Below are 25,756 nucleotides of genomic sequence, written 5' to 3' on the forward strand. Positions count from 1 at the left end.
TTACTTTCAGTTAGAATTCAGTCAGAATTTTAGAGAAGAGATTATGTAACGGGATGAGAGTTTAATGGGGAAATGGACAGGGATATTTGTTGGGTGGTTAAGAATTAATTTAATTGACTCATCATATCATTTATTCTTTAAGCAATTATTCAAATGTTCTGAGGAAAACACATTAGTGCATTGATGAAGGACATTATGGTATCTATTTAATTGAATGAGACACATCGGAGAGACATACCGGGAGGAGAAAACAAGATAATATGGATAATAAAGGAACATGTCATCCAGTGCATCAGTGAGTCTAGTGAATAGGTTTTTAATAATTTTGTACAGCAATGCTGGTCTGTGAATAAATGTTGTATATAGAAAGATAGGATGATACCAGTGTTATCATTCAAGTTGCATTTCAAGTTAAAACATAAATCATTCGAGCCTTTATCCCAATAATCAAACTGGCCCTTTCTTTTCTTCCTCAGTCACCATTGATTCTCTCTACAAAGTGACAGAGGGAAGTCAATCGGACATCTTCCATCGGCACGCAGACGGCAGCTTTGACCCGGCCTGCTGTTTCACAGTGTACCATGGAAACCACATGGAGTCCCTTGATTTGGTGACGTCGAATGCAGAAGAGGCCAGAACCTGGATAACTGGCCTCCGCTACCTGATGGCCGGCATCAGTGATGAGGACTCGCTGGCGAAACGACAGCGTACACACGACCAATATCCTTTATCCCAGTGTTCTTCGTTTGAGTTTTCAGTGGTTCAGAGTCTATAATGCGAACACCATCCCTAAAATATTATCATTTGGAGTTGACTAATTTGAAATTATGCGTTCATACAGATTTTATGTGCATAGGACTTCACATTATACACACCTAATTTTCCTTAATGTGTGTGTGTGACACGTGGCTGAAGCAGACATTTGAGGAGGCAGATAAGAACGGAGACGGTCTCCTGAACATTGAAGAGATCTACCAACTTCTCCACAAGTTGAATGTCAATATGCCACGCAGGAAGGTCAAACAAATGTTTCAGGTCAGAATATGAAGCCATTGTATTATAATTTTCCCTATTTTACATCTTAAATCTAATAAAGTGTTCTTATATACATATTTGGGGCATCGTTATATCAGTGAATATACATTTTATATGTACATGTACATACATATAAGAAGTCATATTATAAAATGAAAAAATAGGTTTAATTGAACACATTCAATTCCTTGGGAATATATCTCTCAGATCACTGACGTCACATCACTGTTGCATTTTTTATTTTCATGCGCATTTGTGAAATTCAAATAGATATGCAATACATATTTCATATGTTCATGTGCGAGAGAGACACTTTAGAGGAAATAGATGAATAAGTGTGTGGAGATGGCAGATTCAATTTTTAAAACTGATGTCACATTGAGTAATGTCAGAAATCCAGATAGTGTCTACTTGCTTTTCTAATGGGGTTTATAGTTTGCAGAAAAACACAATTCTGCCTTCGATCTAGGAGGCATGGTCGGCTTTGAACAGCAATCTTGATTTGATAGTTAATCATGAGATGGGAGTATTTCTTTTGATCTTTTAATTTGGACCTGGGTGAATTTGCCAATTTTGACAGGGAAACTTTTGTTTTGTGGGGTTCAAGAAACTCGCATAGGAGTGATGACTGAAGTACAGACTCACAAGACAGAGGTTTAGAGGTTAAACAGGGCAGAACTATGGTCAATACCTGCATGGAAGTCACCAACCAGTACTCAAGGGACCAATCAATGCACAACAAAAACAGGACTGCAAAGATTATCCAACAAGGGTTGACAAAAGACATTCTAAGAATGACCCTGAGTTTAAGACATTACAAAAGAGCTGATATATAGTGCCTCGTGCTTATTCCTAAATATATTAGAATGCCACATTATTGGTCTATGCTCTCTAACATAATTAGAATGTTAATTTATTCAGGCTTATAATGACATATAAAGAAAACCGAAAAGACTTCTCCACCTAAGCAGTTTAGACTTTCAAAGTGTTTTGTATCTCTTCATTATGGACTAAACTATAATCTTGCTCAATAAAAAATTCACTCTTTGGGTTGAGATTAGATGGGAAATGTCATTAATGTATCTCTTTCATCTTTCAGCATTGGCAGATAACACTGTTGCAAACTGTAACAGCTTGTGCCATTGCGTAATATACCCTGGATTTCTTTGTTTTTTGTCCATGAAGTCCATGACCGTGATTTATCCTGCTGGTTGAGTGTAGATTATTTCTGTGATCGAATCCCCAAATGTACACAGCAAGCTCATTATGGGAGTGTGATTGATGCATTAGCTGGTATTATTAGATTTGGTGGAGATTCGATGGGCCCCGGTGTCAGACCTAGGTATATTCAGATGCTGCCCAGCAAGCAGGCAGAGCGAGACGGCACGAGAGAATGAGCATCGAACTTGGCTGTGTGTGTCCTTGGGCAATATGTCGTGAGATAAGAGGTTGGCAAAGAAAAAAATGGTTGACGAAGTAATGTGTTTGTCTCATATAGACTGCTACATTAAAAATGCTTGCCGGTGTGAATTTGTGTTTGTATCAGCGTGAAAGAGAGAAACTTGACAGGAGATGGCGGAAAACACAGTTTGCAGCTGCACTTATGCACAGCCATGCAGAAGTGACAGGTCTAATCATAGACTGTGCATTGAGCAGGAGTAGGCAGGGCTGATATTGGCTTTCAGTAATTATAATTTGTTTGGGCGTATATCATAACCCAATAAGGAGACTGTATCGTCATTTTATTATCAGCCTGACATTGTGTTCATGGTAGCTGCTTTCTTGTTAGGAAGGAAGGTAATTCTTCTTTTATTGAATCCTAACCAAACAAAGATGTTCTGTAACAAAGATGACACATTCAATTTAAATTGAAATGGTATCTCTATTTAATAATTACTATTTCTATAAGTCCTCATCCTCATTCTTCATCTAGCCTACAAAGCTCTAATTGATTGTTAAATATGCTAAATGAAGTGAAGTGAACTCAATTTTAATCGCCTTATAGCTTGCATTTTTATACAATCCATGAAGCTGGGAGGTAGATAAATGTCACAGTGAACAGCAGCTGTATTAGTAGCAATCGACCATCAGCACAACAATGACCCCTGATTCCATTCACGCTAAGGGGAACAATTGAACACAACACACATCCCAAGTGAACCACTTTTGCGCAAATAGCAAAGCGAACAATATTTAGGAACACAATTAAACCATCAACAAGGCAGGAGAATTTAACATAAAACTCATGTCTATAAATCCAGTGCATGCTGGGAACCATGTCCACAGAGTAGCAGTACTGTTTTGTTCTGTAATTGTTTGTGTTTGTAATTTACAACAATTTTTATTCAGAGATTATTATTACTGTATCTTACCAGTTACCGCAATCATGAAAGATTTTTTAAAAAATCCTCTCTCAGATGTATTAGGAAAATTAGAATTTAGTAAAAATAAATAAATAATGATTTATTATTATTATTATTATTATTATTATATATTTGACATATTGTGTAATGCATGCTTGAGTTTGTGTAGAGTTTCACTTATGACCAAGATATCATAACTGAGATGTGTCCTCGATGACATATCACTTCCTTGTCCTCACAGGAAGCAGACACAGACGATCGGCAGGGCACGCTGACATACGAGGAGTTCTCCGTCTTCTACAAGATGATGTCTCTGAGACGGGACCTGTTCCTGCTGATGATGGCGTACAGCGACAGGAAGGATCACCTAACAGTGGAGGAGCTGGCCAACTTCCTGCACATCGAGCAGAAGGTGAGAGGTCACACTTGTCTCAGGTTAGAGTTAATATAAGACTCAGACAGTTTGGATAAGGTGTTCAAAATACTTTGTCCCCAATACACCGTTTAAATTTTAAATCCAGCCACTCAAAAAAAGAATCAGTAGGTTCCTTCTCTCCCTCCCTCAGTCTAACATGTAAGTTAACTCCCTCTGTCTCAGCTGTCGACCCGGAAGAATCTGTTCCATTACGTCAATCTATCAGGCTTCAAATTCTGGGGAGCCCTTTATTTGTTGTTCACACGTTTTCTCTTTCAGTGTTTTTCTTTGTGTATCTGACACATTACTTTCTTTCTTACACTGCAATGTTGTCAGTTGTCATCCTGCTGTATTTACCGCCTTCTGCCTTTGATACTCTGCATTAGTACTGTTCTCAGATTGTGCTGCTTGCTTGGCATGGCTGGTAATTAATTAATAGCAACACAAATATGTTATCGAAATGGAAAATTAATCTGGCATTTTCAAAGGGGTTTAATTATTGTCTAAACTATTTTCTTCATCTTTTTTTCTCTAGATGGCCAATGTGACTCCAGAGTATGTTGCAGAAATCATTGAAAAGTTTGAGGTGTCTGATGAGAATAAACAAAGTGGCGTCTTGGGGATTGATGGTAATTGTCACTGATTTTATCTCTTTATTTTCACTCACCTACTTTCTCTCTTCTTTTTCTACCTGGGCTCAGTCATTCCTCAAAAATGTTTGGCTTATAGTCAAATGTAACATACTGGATAATGCTTGATACGGCTATTTTTTCTTTATTTTGGTTTTAACAACCATCTAGAGAGTAACTTGCGATTGGATCGTTCATTGTGATCTCAACCACACACCTGTAAACCTCAAACAAGGTGTTTCAAAGAAGGAGTGACGATTGAGGAAAGCCGGAGTGAGATTGGGAAGTTCGAATGAGGGCGATGGGAGGGAGAAAATTAGAGTGTGACAGAAATGAGATGAGGGAGTATGGGAAGAGGAGATGCGAGGAGTAGGAGAAAGGGTGAGACTAATGTTGGCATGAAGGCTAAAACTGTGCGTGTCTGACTGATCAGACCAGCGTGCCTGCAGGTCAGAAATATGTGTTCAAACATGTATTGTGCACAGATGCGACAGCAATGTAAAAAGAAGTCCACATTAATATATTTTTACAGTGTGACAAGCTGTTACCTACAGTATTTTATTTCATATACTGTGTGATTTAGCCATGATGTCTGACTTTCCCTATCAGAAATATTCACACATTTGTATATTTCTCCTCCAGTCTCCTTTTTCCACATTAACTGTCTGTTTTCCCTCGTCTGCTTTGCTCTCCGGCTTATATCCGTTTTTTCATGCTCTTCGTAGCCTCATTTTGTATCCCTCCTGTCTGGAGGAAGCATGTTTTTTTCCCTCTCACTCCTCCTCCTCATGCTTTACCACCTAGAATAGTAGAATGCGTGAATTATATCCACTGTGGCATGGTTTCAAATCCCCGACCACAGCGCTGTGATTTGAATGAGCTTGTGTGTCATCCCTGGAGATAGAAGATACAGATTGTAGATTTCACTGTGAGAAGCTGTGAGAAGGTGCATGATATGCTCTCGAAGCTGGTGGTTTAAAAATGAAACACTTTTGTTATATTGTTCCCTTTTATTCCAGGATATTACATCTAAATGAGATCTTATGCAGGAGTGTACATTTCATAGTAATCCATTCAATACTTTAGTCCGGACAAAAGTGTTGAAACAACACTGAGTAACAGACCGACAGCATTGCCATCCGACTGCAAACAAATGATGTCTGTTATTTTTTATTAAATATTTAAAGCAATAAAATAAAGATAAAGACAAATCAATCTTATTTATCAATGCCTGTTTTAGTCCAATGTTAAATAATTTCAATAATTTTGTATTTTCCTCCAGGTTTTACAAGTTTCATGCGCAGTCCACCGTGTGATATTTTCAACCCTTTGCACCACAAGGTGAATCAGGACATGGAGCAGCCTCTGTGTAACTACTTCATTGCCTCCTCTCATAACACATACCTGACTGGAGACCAGCTCCTCTCCCATTCTAAGACCGACATGTATGCCTGGGTTCTGCAGTCGGGCTGCCGCTGTGTAGAAGGTATGTGTATGGATCCTAATCTAATCTGACTGTGCATACATTAAGCCTTTTTCTCAGAAGACATTTTTAAATGTCACAGTAGGAAATAATAATGTAAAAAATGAAATAAAGCTTGGCTGTATTCTATTTAGCTGTTTCAGTTGCTGGTGTCACGGTATCATGCATTACTGTCGTGACTTACTGGGACACTTCAATTGAAATAGACTGTCTTTCCAATATTCAAAGATGAACAGTGAGAAGAGACAGGAAGCTGAGAACAGTAACATGATGCAGTGTTATTCATGCATCATTTCTTCTGTTATTCCCTGCAGTGGACTGTTGGGATGGCCCTGATGGAGAGCCGATGGTCCAACACGGCTACACTCTGACCTCCAAGATACCGTTCAAGTCTGTCATAGGGACCATCAATAAATATGCCTTCATAAATAACCAGTGAGTCAACAACCCTATTGTTGTTGTGTGTGATAGCATGTGACACTTCCACTATCCCATAGTTATTGTACTGGGAGAAAATGGCCCATAATGCCAAATAGAAAGGCCATTTTAGTTATTTCTGCTTCAGTTTACTCAAACATATAAATATGGCTAAAACATCATTTCTGGTTGACATACAGAAGAGCAAATAATGTCTTCTGCACCAGGACAAACAGCAGAACCATTCTCCACATTTACACACACACACACACACACGCACACACACACTCCTCCACACACACACACACACACACAGACACCCACATTCTATAATTGATTGTACATTGTCCTCTTCGGTTTAATTGAGTTGCTTTATTATCCCCTGAGTGATGAATTTAATTGCCCGTTAAAAAAGAGCGGCAGAATTACTGTAATTTTTTTAAAACTAGTCTTTCTCACACATCTTTAAGGAACTATCTTTGAATGTAATGTAATGTAGATGAGTTGCAACATTTAGACAGCCAGGTTGATGTTTTTCAGAGAACACTGTGATTCCTGGCAGTAATTAGCACTTATTACTGAACCATCTGCTCAGCAGCGTTTCCTCTGGCCCCCGAGGAGCCCCTGTGTGTCTCTACTGGGTCCAACAATACCCAAACAAAGTAATGACTGATGCAGCTTCCTGCTGTTACATTGGCTCGCTTTGACATCTATTGCAACTACTTATGAGTACAGTGCTTGTGTCCTTTTTTTCCTTATGTTTTCTGTGTAACCAGATCTTGATCTAATTTTTAGAAATCTGAATATGTATATTGATTTATTTTCTTTTCTTACAGGTACCCGGTGATTCTGTCCATAGAGAACCACTGTAGCATCCAGCAGCAGAAGAAAATTGCTCAGTACCTGCGAGACATCTTTGGAGACAAACTAGATGTGAGAGATGCACTGAGCAGAGATGCAAAAACACTCCCCAGTCCTCAGCGTCTGCAGGGCAAGATACTCATCAAAGTAAGAACAATATTTGTGGATTCTGCTGATGGATGGTGGACTGAAAAATACTCAATAATCTGCTTGCAAATCAAATCATCTGCATTGCACGTCTCCATTTCCTTTATCTTATATCAGTGAAGAAAGCAGAGAACTATCTTTTTCTTCATTTGCGTACTGTACTGACGATGGGGAGTGGAAGAGACACAATTGCCCATAAATATATGAATAGAAATAAGAGGGAAAGGGAGAACACTGTATTAACCATATTGAGGAACGCAGAGAAGGATGAATTGCTGGCTTAGAAAACAGGAAAACACATACAACACAACGTGAATGGGGAGTCAGTTGGGGCTGTCAAACTATTAATTGCTACTTGTTGCAGAAACAATGCAATTAACTGTGATGAATAAAAAAATATTTAAAGAGATTGCATTCCGTGAAACACACTATTACCAAGCAGAGTTTAGAGTTTAGCTATTAGGTTAGCTTCTTTTAGATTTGCCCGCCGCAACACCCACTGCCTGTCCTGGCATGGCGATCCTGGGGGTGGACCCATTTGCACATGTGTCATGGCTAAGAAAGCTACATTCCGCTTTTCTGCCGTTCGTCCCCATCTCCCCCCCCCCCCCCCCAGAGAGTGAGGCAGGAGCAGCTTTTTGTCATATACGGCCGCTTTCTGCCGTATTATGCTGAAATGACGCCTCAAGGCCTTAGAGCCTCTGGAGCGATACTCTCTAAAGACGTTGTCGTTCAAGAGAACTTTGTTGCTTGCACCAACCTCAGCTCAGAGAGTGTGTGAAATAACCTCCCTGTCGACGCACCCCGGTTACCTGCTGCTCCGTGGTGACCGTAGAGGGGCTACGATAGACCAAATCCAGTTCTTGCAGGTAGTGGGTTGTACAGCTGGATACCTTTTGTCTTCCACCCCATGCTGGGGGCAGGGAGGCAAAGTTACATATAGTCACCTTCCTAAAATAATGGCATTTACAGGTTTTTCTGAAAACACAAAAAACTTAACCACATATTGATCATATGATATTGTGATTTATTACACTTCAGGGGTAGAATCACATGATGTGTTCAACTGAGGATGTAGGCGATTTTACCAGAGGTGGCCAGTATCATTAGGAGATGATGTAGGCCAAAAAAATCACTTGGTCAAAAAATGTGCTGATTATTTTAGGAAGGTGACGATATGCTTTGCCCAATTGATGCTAAGGCGTTATACTTTAAATGCACGGCCCTCATCAGACACACTGAAAATATGTTTGTGTGCTTCGGGGATGGTGTGGTAAAGCGCTATCCAAAAAGGTAGGTGGGAAGAGACCCTCCCACTGTGGGCCGTCCACACTTTACACACACTTTAGCAGTGTCCGCGGCCTTGCTCGGTGCGGTAAGTGTCGAGGATGTACTTACGGCCGTGACGTGGTTGACTTGGTTCTATTTCTTGGAGATGACTTCAGTGACTGGTGAGAAAGGTATGTGTGGATCAGTTGTGTTGCACCTGCCCCATAGTGATATGATCATCTTCAAAAAGAATGAAAAGCCAACATACGTATGTGTTTTGTTTTAATACCTGCTTCCACATTGACAGTCTCAGAGCAAGAAGATCCTTATCCACCAGCAGACGAAGAGTTGTTCATACAAAGAAACAGAGAGCATCTTGAGCAAAAGCTTTCAATATTTATGTCTTACTTTTCTTTTTTTTGATAAGAACAAGAACAAATAAATGAAATAAAAGCCTGAATCTTACCTAGGAAAAAAAGAAGCCCTGGCTTTGTCCCTCTCTAGCCAGATGTCTAGATAGTGAAAGAGCATTATTGATTTTTTTATAAAACCCTTTACTCCTCTAAGACTTTTCCTCCATCTCTCTTCCACCCTCATGCCCTCGTTGGAGAGCCTCTAACTTCTCTCCATCCCCCAGTGGAACCGAAAGACAATAAAGGAAAATGGCCAAACATTTGAGACAGTCACAGATGGGAAGAGGGGATAGACAGCTGGTAGCGGTGGTTCAAACAAGAGCGTTGATGTCAGCCAGTGAGAGACACTCAATGTACTGCAGGAAGCTCGGAGTCTGCCGTTGATTTTGAAAGAACCTTATAAAATGTTGACTCCCACTCACGCCTTCAGAATGGCTCACTAATGGGCTTCCACTCTGCTGGAAGAGCGGCTCAGGGAGCTTCAAGGAGAATCTGCAGCAGATAGTATAATGTGGGCACGTGTTTGTGTGTGCACAAGTGTGTGTTTTGTAACTCTGCCTAAAAATACTGAGAAAGGTGCCACATAACAGAGATTACTTCAAGGTGCATTTTCGTGTGTATGTGTGCAGTTAAATGCATTAATATAACACGCTGCATTCTTCTGTGTTCGGCTCGGACTATCTTAGAGGTGCAAGCTGCGTGGGCTTTCTAGTATATAATAGAGACGAGTGAGGATTTCAAGACGTGTGCATGGTTTGAATGTATGTTTGCCGTCCCTCCTCTCAGCTCTTTGTCTGTCCTCTCTCCATCCAGGGGAAGAGTCTGCCTGCCTATCTGGCTGCGGACGTCGAGGAAGGCGAAGTGTCTGATGATGACAGCGCTGATGAAATCGAGGATGACTTCAAGCTTAAGAGCAGTAATGTAAGATCGATAAATTGTAGCTGTAAACATGATGTGCACACAATAATGCTTGAACAACCAAGACCCCCCCCCCCCCCAAACAGACACGTTACCTCACATTACTCATGTGTAGAATAAGTCATTCTCAGTTGTGCCCATCTATGGAATTAAGTTTCTGTCTTTTTTTTTGGCATTCATTCTTTTCACTATGATCATAGTCAGACAATTATGTGTATTGGCAGGTCAACGAATTGATCTGGAACGCCATTTCCATTTAAATGTAATAATGCAATGTAATGTTAATTTTAAAACAGCAGTACTTTGACTTTGATTTAACTCTCTGAGAGCCATCATTCCTGTTTTTCTACATGACTTTAAAAACAAGAAAAGCACAGAAATTATTTGAATAAAAATGTTTTCTCTAATATATTAGAGCAATATTTGTAATAGATTATGCTTTTTTTCCTTTACAACAGAATACCTTTAAAAAAAAACAAAGAGATAAAAGTAACTCAATTGAACCTTTTCTCCAACTGCTGTCTGTTTATCTGTCAGAATCAGAATCAGAATCAGAATTGTATTTATTGCCAAGTAGGTTTACACCTACCTGGAATTTGACCCTAACCCTAACCCTAACCCTAACCCTGAACATAAAATGAACATAAAACATAAAACATACAAACACAATAAGTACTACAATACAAAAAGCAGGGCAGGAGTGCAAAAGTGCATGTGCAATGTTCAGTGTGCAAAATATGTCCATATGTGTGGGGGAGGGATAAGTAGGGATAAGTGACCCCGTCAGGTGGGGGTCCGGGCCTTGTTCATGAGGCCAACGGCAGCCGGGAAGAAGCTGGTTTTGTGGCGTGAGGTTTTGGTCCTGATGGACCGCAGCCTCCTGCCGGAGGGAAGGACCTCAAAGAGTTTGTGACCCGGGTGGGAGGGATCGGCCACAATCTTACCTGCCCGCCTCAGGGTCCTAGAGGCGAACAGGTCCTGTAGAGATGGCAGATTGCAGCCAATCACCTTCTCGGCAGAAAGGATGACACGCTGCAGTCTGCCTTTGTCACTGGCAGTGGCAGCAGCGTACCAGATGGTGATGCAGGAGGAGAGGATGGACTCAATGATGCAGGTGTAGAAGTGCACCATCATTGTCTTTGGCAGGTTGAACTTCTTCAGCTGCCGCAGAAAGTACATCCTCCGTTGAGCTCTTTTGGTGAGGGAGCTGATGTTCAGCTCCCACTTGAGATCCTGGGAGATGATGGTGCCCAGGAAGCGGAAGGACTCTGCAGTGTCGACTGGGGAGTCCCTCAGGGTGATGGGGGTGGGTGGGGCTGGGTTCCTTCTGAAGTCTACGACCATCTCCACCGTCTTCAGAGCATTTAGCTCCAGGTTGTTCTGCCCACACCAGGTCACCAGATGATCAATCTCCCACCTGTAAGCGGACTCGTCCCCCCCAGAGATGAGCCCAATGAGGGTGGTGTCGTCCGCGAACTTCAGGAGCTTGACGGACTGGTGACTGGAGGTGCAGCTGTTGGTATACAGGGAGAAGAGTAGAGGGGAAAGAACGCAGCCCTGAGGGGAACCGGTGCTTATAGTCCTGGAGTCAGAGACGTGCTTCCCCAGCCTCACGCGTTGCCTCCTGTCAGACAGGAAGTCGGTGATCCACCTGCAGGTGGAGTCAGGCACGCTCAGCTGGGAGAGCTTGTCCTGAAGCAGAGCCGGAATGATTGTGGTTCCTGAGGAGTCCAGGTGCTGGAGGATGAAGTGTAGGGCCATGTTGACTGCATCGTCTACAGACCTGTTGGCTCTGTAGGCAAACTGCAGGGGGTCCAGTAGAGGGTCAGTGATGGCTTTGAGCACCAGACGCTCAAATGCCTTCATAACCACAGAGGTCACGGCGACGGGTCTGTAGTCGTTGAGTCCAGTGACTTTTATTTTTTTGGGGATGGGGATGATGGTGGAGGTCTTGAAGCAGGCTGGTACGTGGCATGTCTTGGTCGCTTTCCCTTTTGGTTATTTTTCAGTTTTTAAGAGCTGCTAAATCAGTAATTTTTAGGAATACGATCTGTCCTCCGCATGCAGAAGTTAGATAATAGGATCTTAATGGCATCGTTGTGCTCGAAGTAATGTAACGTTTTATTGAGCCTCAATGCAGGAATGTTTGTGAATAATCAATGTTTAATGGTGCGGACATGAATACAAACATTTGAACATACATTTTTTAAAGAGATAAGCAGCTCAGAAACATGTAAAACGTGCCAGTGAATCTCATTGCTGCTTGCTTTATGCAAATCACTCCGTAACTTGTTTTGTGCCACTTTTAGGATTATTCTTAATCCTGTTTATTTATTCCTTTAAGGTGCCAGAGCCCTCTCACCACATTTAAAGAGGAAACACACTCAGTTATGTTCTAGATGCTTCACTTGTGTAACACAATATGGCATCATTCTTCCACATTCAGCTAGAGGCTTGAGGCTGCACATGCCACTTATGATCATTGCCATTTTAAAAGGAGGGTGCCAGGTTTTCACTGATGAGAGGGTTTGTATTGAGCCCGTTAAACCAAAACACGTTCACAGCAGACTAACATTGCATTATTAGTGTGATATATAGCTGCTGTCTAATAGTGCTAAACTGGCTGTGGAAAAAAAGGGTCTTGTATAATGTTGTATTCTCCCACTTATGCCAAATAAAATCAGTCTAAAATCTAAATGTACAGCTCGCTACAGATTAACCTACTTGGTGTTTGTTATATAGGGAGACAAGTGAGTGATATTGGACACAGTTTATGTGTCTGTGTAATGTTTCTTTTCATTTTAGACTCGTACCATTGTAGTACAATGCAGCTTGTGGCAGTAAAACACCAAACAGTTGTTTGTAAAGAGTTTATTATTGTTATTATTAAAATGTTTCTAAACTTCAAAATGAAAGAGAGCACATATTAAACATTTTTAGCACACACAGTAATGCAGGGTAGTCTAAAATTAGTTGTATTCACAATATTAAGCAGACAAAAAGTTTACTTTTGGCGATTTAAAATATAGATTTAAAATATTAAACATTCTCTCTCCCGCAGCTTTGATACATGGCGGGTAACAGTTCAGTGGAAACAGTTCAAAATTGCACAAGCTTTTATTTCTATACATCGATACATCTACATCTGCAAACTGCTGCTGTAGTTAATGTTATTAGCTAATGGCAGAGCTGATGTTACTGTCCCTCTGCAGTTGGTGGATTTTGGTTGATTTCGGCTTCGTATCAGTCATCACCGTGTGCTGTTGTACCAACATGCCACTACACTCCATCATCGTTTTGTGTCTCACTTACTTATCCAACTCCCTTTCTCTTATTTTCTTTATGACTCTCTTCTTCTTTCACTCAGGACAACGGTGATCACCAGGTGGAATCTCACATGAGAAAAAAACTGGACTGTCTACTGAAGGAGTCTCAGATAGGGGACAAGGAAGATACAGACAGTTTCAGCATCCGAGCTCTGCTCAAGGCTACTCACCAGGGTCTTCAGAAGAACCTGCGGCAGGTACCACCCCAAGGCATTGTGTACCGCTGCATATGGAGTCGAGTAACCAAGAAAGCGAAGGGAGAGGGGGCGGTATAACGAGGAAATTGTATCAGTCACAGAGAGAAATAGAGCGAGAAAATAGCGGACTAGTTACTGCACCACTCACAGGTCAAACACACTCACAAAACAATGCATGGCCAGTTGAAGTCTGAAGGGACTCCGGTGTTCCCGCCTGTTACAACAGACGGAAATAACGAGAAACTAAATGTCTGCAGTGTTACTTAATATTAAATGTCCCCGCTTGCCTCCTGTGCTATTTTTAGAAGCTTCAGTTTCCTGACAGCCATGTTAATGAAGTGGGTGTGCATCGGGCTTTCCTATTCTCTTCGTTCTTTCCCCTCATTCTGTCTCTGGCGCCTTTTTCTCCTTGTCTTCTTGACTGTAATTTTCCTTCTTTTTTTCCCTCTCTTTTTCTTATTTCTCACCCACTCTCTTCTTCAGCTGTGCTGCGTTTTTTTTTAGCTGATGTCTGATTATTGGGCTTACAGGTTTAAGTGTCTTGATGGGTGCTAATGTGCACAGAGAAAGATAAAGATGCCATCTGGAAACATACATGGATCTTTAGAGTAATGTCATAGAAGAACCATTTCTGGTACCACAAAGAACATTTCAGACCAAGGTTGTGTAATTAACCATTTCCTTAAACGGTTCTTTCAAAATATGTTTCATGAACTTCAAAGAGAACTTCAAAGAACCAGGGAAGGTGCCTCAAAGAACATCGAAATATGGTAATTTGAGGCACTTCAAGGTCCTATAAAGAACCTTTTATTTTAAATAGCACATTTATACTATCTCCCACCATCCAATAACTCAAACATGAACTAAGAACCCTTTAATATCCAAAGAACCATATGACAAACATAAAGAACTATCCGATTGATAAAATGGTTCTTCGTGGAACTACACCGCCTCTTAAAGAACCAGTGAAGAACCATTATTTTTCTCTCTGTGTGTGGGTGGGATTAGATTCACATCAAATGATCCACACACATGGATGTAAACGAGCACACACACACACGCACACGTATAAAATAATGTGTTTTCTTGTCTCTAGAGCTCCAAAGGGGTTCTGAAGAAATCCCAAAGCAGATCCTTCATCACGACGTTAAAGCAGAAGGTGAGGAGAAAGAGAGGTGTATCTTGTTTTGCTTGATTCTTTTTTGTGAGGTTTGTTGTGTTCTACAGGTTTCAAATGACAAACGTGGGTTAGTTGGTAATAAAATACTTCACACATCACTGCTTCTGATATTTCGGACAGACGTATATGTGAACTGCAACTTGACTGGTTGGCGGAGGCATACAACCATAAAGTGGTTATTCTATTTTTTTGTTGTTGCTATGAGTTCCCACTAAACTGTTCACTGAGTGTATCATTCAAACAGTGTGATTCAACTGATCTTCAACTATGGGAAGCTTTAGCTAAATCTTGCATAAAGTCATACATGATAAGCATGACCATCGATTCAAATTAAGATTGCTCTTCATATCTTACAATTCCACACTGCAGATCAATGAGTTGAAGGTGTGCATTAGGAGTATATGTAAATTACAGATGCAGATCCAAAGCATGTAGCTTATATGATTTAGTTCCTCGCTTAGGTATGTGTTTTTCTCTCATCGTGAAATTGATGAATAGGTTTTCTTGAGTTGCATTTTGCATCAATCCCTTTGATTATTAATTGTACAGTATGACATAGGTTTGGATATCAGTGGGTGTTTTTGTTAAAGACATTTGCTTTACATTCCCTCATTTCTCAGGCTGATTATTTCCCTCCGCATTTTAAAAAACATTTATCTTCCTTTACTCCCTGTGCAGTTTACCCACTCACATCTCCTCTTGATTCTCTTATGCCTCCCTCTTTGCATATTATGCAACCTCTTACGTGTGTGTGTGTGTTTGTGTGTGTATAAAAGCGTGCTACATGGGTGCATATAATCTGTAGGCAACTGGCCTAAAACCTGTAATTACAGTTACTCTCATCGCTCCTCAACTCCACTTTAGCCCTAATAGAAATATTGAAAATGCACACAAATACACACAAACATAATGACGTATGTTTTACCTAAAGCAACCACCAACATGCACATGCCCACACTCAAACTGCTACGACAATAATAACACTCTCTATGATTCAGAAAACACATACAATTTGCCAAAGACACATTATCAAGCATGACCACTTTAAGAACACTTTACTGTGAGTTCACGTGGAGGCACTATCACACATTTGTGTATTTAACAAATTTTTCAGGCTGGCAACTAAAGACAAGGATATACCCAATGCCTTTATTGTAATATCTGAGTTTGTTTATATATTCATATGTGTGTGTGTGTGTGTCCATTGTCCAGAGGCACTCCAAATCCAGGCTGTCATGCCAAAGCATGGACAAGGAGGAGGACATTGAGGAGAGGTCTGGGGGGGAGGCCGGAGGACAGTTCAACAGGTAACCTTTGACCTGCTTTCACCACAACTCTGGCAACCTCTGACAACTGGGAGGTTTGATAGTTGCTGGCTGCTGGGAGCATCGCACATTCCAGGGCAACAGCAGTACCATGCAAACACTAATCCAACATTCATTTATGATTCATGATTTTTGAGGGAATGATGGATTTCAAGCCAAGTGCAAACACACACTGGTTGGTTCCTTCTCCTTTTATGTGATCATATTTGATATATTGACATTGAATGAAGAACAGCAGGAATGCCAGGCAGTGTTTTACTCGCCTTGCTATTTAATCACAACTTCCTGCTCATACTTCCACAAATTGGATATTCACACATGGAAGAGACCCAGATCAGAATTTAACATGTCAGATCAATTTTTTTCTTTTCCTAATCACATGGTTATTAAAAAGCAAACACAGTGAACACAGATAAAAACTCAATATATCCCAGATCTCTTTCAAACACCTTGTTTGTCCACCTCTTTCACATTTTACGTGTGGATTCCTGCTGCTCTGCATGCACGCTCAGCTTTTTGCTTTTGGAACTATTTCCTTCAATGATGAACGATGATAGACAATCCTCTTGCTTGCTTTGCAACTGTAAAATATTGAAGCAAATATGAGTCTGTGCACGTCTTCTTGCTTCACCATATTTTCTTAAATGATCTCACTCATGCTACTCTGTCCTCTCTGGCAATTGTCGTCTGGCAATCGTTTTAGGTGTGGAAGGAAGAGGAAGACAATGAAACTGAGTAGAGATCTTTCAAATCTGGTGGTGTTCACTAACTCTGTTGCCTCCCAGGAGTGCCTGAATGAAGGTGAAACACCGAACACAGCTCTGTTACCTTCAGATGTACACAAACAAATAGTCACATTGCAATCTTTACCTCGAAAACATTTTTGCATGCCTAACCCATGTTTCTCTTCAGGTACTCCAGGAGACGTTCTTTCATTCAGCGAGACCAGAGCCCAGTCTTTGGTCAATCACAGAGCCGAACAATTCCTGGCTTTTAACCAGAGGCAGCTGTCACGTATTTATCCCTCAGCCTATCGTATCGACTCGTCCAATTTCAACCCCCAGTTCTACTGGAACGCGGGTTGTCAGTTGGGTAAGTCAGCGGTCTGCTTGCTCTAAGCTTTTGACTTGTATGGAGGTTCACTCTTAATGACAATGCCCGATTCCTTCCCTTCAGCCACATAACTGTCATTTCACACTAACTGACACTGCGTCTATTTGTAGAGCTACATTTGGAACAGGACCGTGTGAGGATTTGGGAGAAATACATAAATAGATAAAAAGGAGATACGATAATGAAAGACATGATCAGGAAATCCAAGATCCAAATCCCTGCCTGTCCCTGTCAATAAAAAAAAGAAGTGTACAAAAATATAAATAGTTACAAAGGGGAAAGGAAGAAAACTGATAAATGAAAACCAAACACAGAATATTATCATTGACGCAACTGTGAATCTACCTTTTAGTTTCCATTTTTTTTCTGGTTTCCTTCCTCATCTGTTTTTTCTAATTACGATTTCAAGGTTGCATTCACACACAGTCTTAATGAATAAATGTAGGAGACAAATCAGTCTCCTCATATCATTTTTGTTTCAGACTTTTGAGGTTCCTCTTTCACTTTCACAGTGGATGTATACATCAACAATATCTGGATGATAATTGAAGATAGTAGAGATTCTGTGAAATATTGTATCTAAATAAGTGTTTCTCTTTCAGTTGCTCTGAACTACCAGACAGAGGGCAGGATGATGCAGCTCAATAGAGCCAAGTTCATGGTGAATGGAGGTATTGGTTACGTCCTCAAGCCCCCTCCCATGTGTAAAGGTAAGGCAACCTACAGACCGTATGCACACAAACAAGCACACAAACAAGCACCCCGACATGCAAACAAATCATTGCTTATTCATATAAGTATAAACTGATGTGCAAATCAAGGTCTATTTTTTTTTGCGATTGTATGTATAAAGTAATAGCAGGTTAAATACAGAAATGGGTGTATATATGTTATTTTCACCTTTTTTGTCAATAAATATTGTATTTAACAGGACCAATGCGAGAAAATTGGACTTTAGGATTGACTGATGACATAAATAAAAGTTATTCCTCTGCTATCTTTTCTTCCTTCGAGGCTCCTTCAACCCATTCAGAGATGACCCGCTTCCAGCTTATCCCAAGAAACAACTCATCCTCAAGATCATTAGTGGACAGCAGTTGCCCAAACCACCTGACTCCATGCTGGGGGACCGTGGAGAGGTACAAACACACCAAAACACACATTTGCCATCAGTATTTTTCACATACACACACACACACATAAACACACACACCCCACAAACACACACACACACACTCGACTACTCAGAAATGCGCAACTTGTTTTCAGCTGCAAATATATTCAGCATCATAAAATAATATATAATTAATATTTTCTAACCTCTGATATCCTCCTCAGATTATTGATCCATTCGTCGAAGTGGAGATCATCGGCCTACCAGTTGATTGTTGCAAGGAACAGACACGAGTTGTTGATGACAACGGTTAGACACACACAGACTTGAACATCACAACACCTGAAACATCATATCATGCATATCATCTTAAAATAGGGCTATTATCTATATTTTAATAAGAAAGGACATTGTGAAAACAATGTTACAATGTGAAAGGGGTCGCTTGTGCTGATAAACCAACAGAACCTAAATTGGCTGCCTCTGAATAAAGCTCAGTCTTTGTTAATGCCATTAGTGGTTGTGTCCTGCGAAAAGGGCCTGTTGATAAAACATTGTATTGATCACATTTAAGGAATGGCAACACACTATTTTGAAGACCTTTTACTTATAAAGCATGCATCATAACCTAAGGTCATGTTGACGGTTTTACAATAAAGATTAAAATGACCCAGTTCCATCTGCTCCAAGGCTCTGATAATTGACCAATGACTTCACTAAGTACTGGATAATCGGATCACTTTTTAAAAACCTGTGAAAACTGACATATAATATTTTAACAGTAAATTATACTTTTCATACTAAAGAACATATTCTAAATATGGTCTTTAAAAAAGTGTGTGCAATCACTCCTAAAATAAAATCAAGTAAACTGATGCGATGTCATAGCTACAAATGCTGCATTTGACTTTGCACTGTAGAGCAATGCTGGGATCAAAAGTCAGATTATTTAAGAAGAGGCATAGAGGAAGCAGAACGAAGGAGTCTGCTGTTGTCTCCTCTAACATGTGAGGACACCCAGCTGGGAACAAGTGAATCCTCCACTGGGAGCTCAACAATTTTATAAGATTACATAATTTCACAAATCAATACCACAATCTCCATCTTTTCAATTTTATTTGGTATTGTATACTCTATACATATGTGTTTTGATGAGCTACTGATGAAACACATCGTAATTATAATAAAACAAAGCTATATGTGTGTTTTTCTCAGGTTTTAATCCAGTATGGGAGGAGACTCTGTCCTTTACACTTCACATGGCTGAGGTGGTTTTGGTGCGTTTTCTTGTCTGGGACCATGACCCAATTGGAAGAGACTTTATTGGTCAACGTACTGTTGCCTTCAGCAGCCTGATGCCAGGTATGTGCACAATTCACTTTTTGTGTATGAATGATATGAACTTAAGAGGGAGTACAATGTGTCACTGCAAGTAACAATCATTATAGTTTTGCTATTTAACACAAACAGACCGAGATAATCACAATCAAACACATGATTTCCCTTTAAGGATTTGGATGTGCTATGGTTGTGGGGCATGTCATCTAGTGAGCCATGAGTTGTATCGTAAAAGACCGTTGGCTTGCTGGGTTATTTTTGTTGTTTACATCCATCAGAGTAGTCCCTGCACTCCCAATGCCCTCTCCGTTGGCAACGACCACACAATCACCAATCTAATGGCAACCCACATCTTTCTTTGACTCACTCTATTGCTCACTCTATCTCACTCACATGTTTTCTTTTTTCATCTCAAACAACAGGTTACAGACATGTTTACTTGGAGGGGCTAACTGAGGCTTCCATCTTTGTGCATGTGTCAGTGCACGATGTCTATGGAAAGGTAAGTGCGAGTGGAAGTCTTTATTGTAGCATTTCCCATGTGTTTCCCTCAATACATGGATCCATTTAAGCCCCATCCTTTGTATTTCTAGTGGAGCCCTCTAGTCCTGAACCCCAGCTTTACCATAATGCACTTTCTAGGATCTAACAAGGTATCCTGATGCCCTGAGGCTCTGTGTGGTCCTGCATGAAACAGCAATGCATGATGCACAAGTGTAGATTGTGTGTAGCCGTATCTCTCATGACTTGTTTGTGTGTTACAATGAACCACTGAGGAATAAAGTTAGCTAATACTCATGATTCTGAAAATACCAACAGCGAAAAAAATGAACTGAGTTTGTCAGACAGAATCATTTGCAATACAAGCTTGCACTCATAATCCTCAACGGGTTCTTGAATATTGTTCATTGTGGAAACTTGTGGAGTAAGGCTGCCATCTAAAGGCAATTCATATACAAGCATGCAATTGTTATTAGCTGTGAGTTAAGTTCAGTACTTGGTATGTATTTTTATTGTTTTCATGGAAATGGACACTTTAATTTCAAACTGTAATGTGTGAAAAAGTTTTGTTCTGTCTTTGTCTGAAATGCATCTTGTTTGATAATGTGTTTCTGAGTAGCACGTCTCGCCTCTTTCTTGTTATCTTTTTTCCCACTTCTTATACCACTTCGTCTTTCCTGTTCTGTTCCTACTGCCCTCAGGGTCATCAGCTGCGAGGTATCCGGAGTTTGTTTAACCGCTCTTCCAAGTCCTCTGTGGATACTAACTCCGGTGGCCTTCGGAAACGCTCAATCAGTGATCACCTCCTGCGGCGCACAGCCAGCGCCCCAGCAAAGGGTCGGAAGAAGACCAAGATGGTGCTGTCAGAGTCAGTGGCTTCAATATCAGACCAAAATAATGGCACAGGTGCAAGAGCAAGAGGAGAGGGCATGTCAGGGAAAGAAGTAGGTGTGGAGAAAAGTTACGAGTCACGAGGCCCCCTCATTCACAGACCTATATCCATGCCCTTAGACAGGCTTCTGCAAGGGCAGCTATCCCTCTGCTCCCCAGACAAGGAACAAAAGGATATGGGCTCGGACACGGTCATCGGTGGGTATTTTACGTACATCATTACAGTCAGAGGGTTAAGTACTTCAGAATTTATTTCACAAACATAATGGATTTATACAATTCATGATACTAACACTAACACTAACCAAGTCACAGCAATCTGATGCATTAATAACATATTCACTATTGTCTGTTTCATTCAAGTAATTTCTTTAAGTGCTACTTTCTTTGTGATAAAATGTGTGTAATGTCTTCAAGCAGCCTTTTGCAATGACTGGTTTTGCACATTGATTAATGTGAAGTTTAACTTTTTAAAAGGTCACTCTTTTGCTTTCCTTATTCTGCTACAACTAAAAAAAATTACAATAACTATGTGAACTGACAAACTAAAGCTTCTCTCCATATCTTAACATGCCTTTTCTGTCTTATCTTCATTTGTTGTGCTTTTTTATAGTAGAGAACTGACTAGGATATTCCAGCAGGTAATCTAAAATGTGTCCTGTCTGAAGGTTGCATCGTCCAAAAACATACCAGTATTGCGTCCACCCAGTGTATTTTGTCCGACAGTGGTCTGAGAAATATATTGCTGTGTCATTTGATCCCATTTGAACATCTCTTTCCGAATCTGATGTCCTCAAACATGGATTCTTTCTTTTAACCACTTCAGCTTCATTTCCCAGCTTCCCTTTCACAGTTGTACTTGGTGATCCATTTGTCTGCGTATTGCTATTGCTTTGTATTGACTGGACTGTTAATTGTTGTCATTTAATTGTTGGTTGGCTTAGTGTTCTACATCAAATGGTGTGTATATAAGCCTAGCTTTATTCATCTCTGTTCTACTATCTGTGTCAACAGGAGTTTGCCCCTTCAGAAGACCCAGGTCTTCTTCTTTGGATCCTTTCATCGAATCCTCATTTTCTATTGAACCAAACATCTCTTCCCCTTCTAAGACGTACATCAATAGAAATGAAGACTTGGACCAATTCGAGAAGGCTTCTTATCTGGTTATTGGTGGAGGCAAAGTAAGAAAGGAAGAGGATTATGCCAATTACCAGTTAGAAGACAACAGAGTCAAATCAAAGACCATCACCACAGGAGCAGAGAAAAGGTGTTTTTTTTCACCTTCTAGGAACAGCAAGAGATCGGATAAACCAGAAACATCATCAAACAGCACAATATTTACAGTTACAACTTCAATCTCCTCATCCTCTGGCCTCTCCTCTTTGCCCCCTCTTTCTCCTATCAGTCGGGACTGTGATATGAAGAGTCCAAGCTCTTTGCATGACAGTAATATCTCCAGACTCATTGATGCTGTGTCTTTAGGCAATGAGCAAGACACTTGTGGCTCTATTTCCACTCTGATTGGTCAGTTTGAAAGCTCTGTTGACCAAAGCAAATCACACAATTCATCTCATGTTCATATCCCTTTCCATCATTTAAACTACAGGCCTAACACCCCTATCACACTGCGCGATTTAAGGCCACCTCTGAAGACCATCACAGCATCTACTAACAAGAACTACCCAAAAGTAGCTGAAAAAACAAATCATGAAATCCAATCACCATGCAAGACTTCCCAGGCAGGAGCACCTGCTCCAGCTCTTCTCTCCAGCCCAGAAACCGCTGAGCTTGAAGAGGTCTACACCATCCTGGACGAGGAGGTACTATCGCCTGTATCAGTGTACAACCTGAGAAAGCAGACAGTCCATGTTCAGACTGACACGAGAGAGAGCACGCCTTTCAATAGCTTGCGGTCCTCTCCAGCCAAGGTGGTCCAGGGTTTAGGGAAAGGGCCCAATCTGGGCTGGGATGAAGTGAACAAGAAGAAGGGCGGAAGTGAAGAAAGTGAGGAGACAGAAGAGAGTGTGTACGAGGAAGTGTATGATCCACCAGCACTAGCATCAGTCCCAGGAAGAGAGAAAAGTACTTCTAACAGGAACACAAGCTCCTCTGTCAACAATAACTGTTTCCAGTTTCTTCATGACTCAGCAGGAAATGCTTTTACAGAAGTGGAGTTAAATGTTGATGAGGATCCATTGGAGATGATGATTACCTCGCCGAAACATGGAAACCAATGGGAAGGACCCATGAATCCCACCAAACGGCAAGCTATTTACCAAAATCACGAGTCCACTCCAAACCACTCCCAACAAAAACAGCCTTTTTCATACCGTGATCCTCCACAGCTGTACCCGCCACATGTATTTTCACAGCGTCCCACTCCAATGAATCAATCTTTCCATCAGCTGGCCAATCACCACCAACACCAGAACAACTCCCAGGCTTTCTCCCTCCACAGACCCGCCATCTCTCGATCTTCCAATCCTAGTCCACTGCGTCAGAACAGCTACCCTGTTCCGCAGAGCAATTCTGATGCCTTCAACAAGAGCAAAGACTTCAAGAGTTCCTACACACAACAAAGGAGCTATAGTGGCAACGGGATCATAAACATGTCCCAACAAGATAGGCTAGGGTATAACCAGATGGAGATGGAGCAAGGACGGTCCTTCTATAATAGTATCTCCTCTTCTGAAAAAAGCCACCCTGGCCAATCTTCTGTGTCCACAGACTGCGATGCAGTGTACAGCCACCTTGACTTTGACTGCATTACGCCCTCATCAGAGTCTTCAGCTCCTCGAAAAACCCAGCCACACAGTCAAAGTCAAACACAATCATACACGCCGACTCATTCCTGGAACCAACATGTTTCCCTCAACACTACAAGACACCAGACACACCCTGAATCCAGAGATTCTCTCCGCTCAAACGTAGGCCCTACAATAACACACACCCAGTTTGGTACCATAGACCCCACAGCCCCCAGCCCATGTAAATCCAAGTCCCTGGGAGACCTGACCTCGGAAGATATTTCATGCAACTTCCAGAGCAAATACCACATAATAAGTCGCAGTTTCATCACTCCCCATACGAGGAAGCAAAATAGGATTGGCACCATGGGGGAAGTAACCGTCCAATCACAGTCTTGTGATCCACTTACAGAACAGCTACGTAAGCTGGTCAGTCTCGAGGGGGACGACAGTGACAGACCCCAGCCTCCTCAGTTGCGTCAGGAAGCAAAACCCCCACTGCTACAGCCACAGGTAACAAGTGTAGCTTCTGTTGATTCCAGGGGTGTAGATGATTCGCCGCCACTCCTTACACGGCGCCTATCTTCTCGGAGCCAAAGCCGAGTGCGTCACATTAACAGCCGCGCTCGTGAAAAACTCCAAGAGGCTCTAAAGCCTCGGGCGGTTGTGGTCAATAGTTCTGCCAGCCTTGGTGGGGTTGTATTGAGGAATAAACCAGCCTCACAAAATCCACCAGCAAACAGACACTCAACTGGTTCTTACATCGCAGGCTACCTTGGTCAGCTGGAAGACAGGGGACTTCCTGAAGGAGCTTGTACATCATTGCGTTATGGAAATGGGGATCATTTTGGAGATCCATTCTACACAGATGACTCTCTTCCACCTGTTAACTCCAACCACTATGGGTCAGAGCCTGAGGTCTACTTTCTGCTCAGACTGTAGCTCTGACAATAACCTAAAATGAGATTGATGATCAAGCTGTGATTCTTGGTGATGTTCAATTACACAATAAGCCAAACGATGAAGGGCATATATACTAGCAGATATACTAGCCATTGTTTTTTCCCATGTTCAAAAACCTGTAGGCTCATGACAGTGAAATACATCTTATTCTGGAGAAAGATATCGTCTGCACAATGTATGTGAACATCACATGTCATCCATATCTGGATCTGACAGCATGAAATTATTGTATGAAATGTCCTCTATTCAAGTGAATGGTCTTTCGAGTCTGGCAGTGTATTGTCTGTATTCTGCTTCATGTGTAAATGTACTTGGGAACTCCGATTCCCTCCAAATGGCTTCCTAGACTGATTGTACAGATACTTGTTATCTCTGTCCCTGTGATGTACTTTCCAAACTGCGAACATTGACGATGAAGCAAAAAAAGAAAATAATTGGGTTTTAAGCAGAGAGGGAATGTCTTTCTTTTTATCATTTGAATGTGTCGTATAATCCAACAGCTCTTTTAATAGTCTTCCTTCTCTTTTCAGTGGTAATCATTTGTGATGTGTGTAAATATTTATGTCATTGTTTTAAATCTGAGATGGATTTTAGTTGAGAACCAATTCCAACTGAACATGTTTGTTTGTGCATGTTACCTGTTTGAACATGTCAAGCATGACTATGCACCAATTCATACAATAGATGTTGCATTGGCTCACAACATTTGCACAGAACAAATAGCTGGATTGGATACAACAGAGGACTAAGGTGTGTTTGTATTAGGTGCAATACAGTACATTAACTTCTTACATGGACTTGTTGCTCTCTATGATTTGTAGAATTTAAAAACATGATTGCAAATTTGAAAGATGTGGTGTTTAAAGGTCTTATTTTTATAATTGCTTTGATACAGACTGTAAAAAAATTATTGTGTTAGTTATGGTTGTTTTATTTTGTATAACTACACAGGGTCAGGCTGAGGAGGGGAGGGAGGCAAAGCAGCAGTTATTTTTTTATTATTTTTTAGAGTTTTACGCCATCCTATTTTCTTTGTATTGTTGCTCATCGGCGAACTCTGAGCATTTTCCTACCAATGCAATAAAATATTGAAATATTTGATTTCAACAAA

General features: G+C 41.0%; 1 protein-coding gene across 1 annotated transcript in view; it reads left to right on the forward strand.

Annotated features, from left to right (window-relative positions):
* The window catches only part of plch1 (phospholipase C, eta 1), a 45,849-nt gene extending 20,093 nt beyond the window's left edge, over nt 1–25,756 (forward strand). Inside the window, exons 4-24 of the mRNA XM_056441962.1 lie at nt 477–720; nt 906–1,035; nt 3,640–3,810; nt 4,349–4,442; nt 5,725–5,928; nt 6,240–6,360; nt 7,179–7,350; nt 9,846–9,953; nt 13,318–13,473; nt 14,570–14,632; nt 15,866–15,960; nt 16,682–16,779; nt 16,891–17,070; nt 17,694–17,801; nt 18,106–18,230; nt 18,430–18,514; nt 19,421–19,567; nt 19,966–20,045; nt 20,137–20,196; nt 20,746–21,133; nt 21,950–25,756. Of these exons, the coding sequence (XP_056297937.1) occupies nt 477–720; nt 906–1,035; nt 3,640–3,810; nt 4,349–4,442; nt 5,725–5,928; nt 6,240–6,360; nt 7,179–7,350; nt 9,846–9,953; nt 13,318–13,473; nt 14,570–14,632; nt 15,866–15,960; nt 16,682–16,779; nt 16,891–17,070; nt 17,694–17,801; nt 18,106–18,230; nt 18,430–18,514; nt 19,421–19,567; nt 19,966–20,045; nt 20,137–20,196; nt 20,746–21,133; nt 21,950–24,624 (5,504 nt within the window). The 3' untranslated portion in view covers nt 24,625–25,756. The remainder of the gene's footprint in view (nt 1–476; nt 721–905; nt 1,036–3,639; nt 3,811–4,348; nt 4,443–5,724; nt 5,929–6,239; nt 6,361–7,178; nt 7,351–9,845; nt 9,954–13,317; nt 13,474–14,569; nt 14,633–15,865; nt 15,961–16,681; nt 16,780–16,890; nt 17,071–17,693; nt 17,802–18,105; nt 18,231–18,429; nt 18,515–19,420; nt 19,568–19,965; nt 20,046–20,136; nt 20,197–20,745; nt 21,134–21,949) is intronic.

The sequence above is a fragment of the Pseudoliparis swirei genome, chromosome 20 (assembly GCF_029220125.1).
Source record: "Pseudoliparis swirei isolate HS2019 ecotype Mariana Trench chromosome 20, NWPU_hadal_v1, whole genome shotgun sequence".
NCBI lineage: Eukaryota > Metazoa > Chordata > Actinopteri > Perciformes > Liparidae > Pseudoliparis > Pseudoliparis swirei.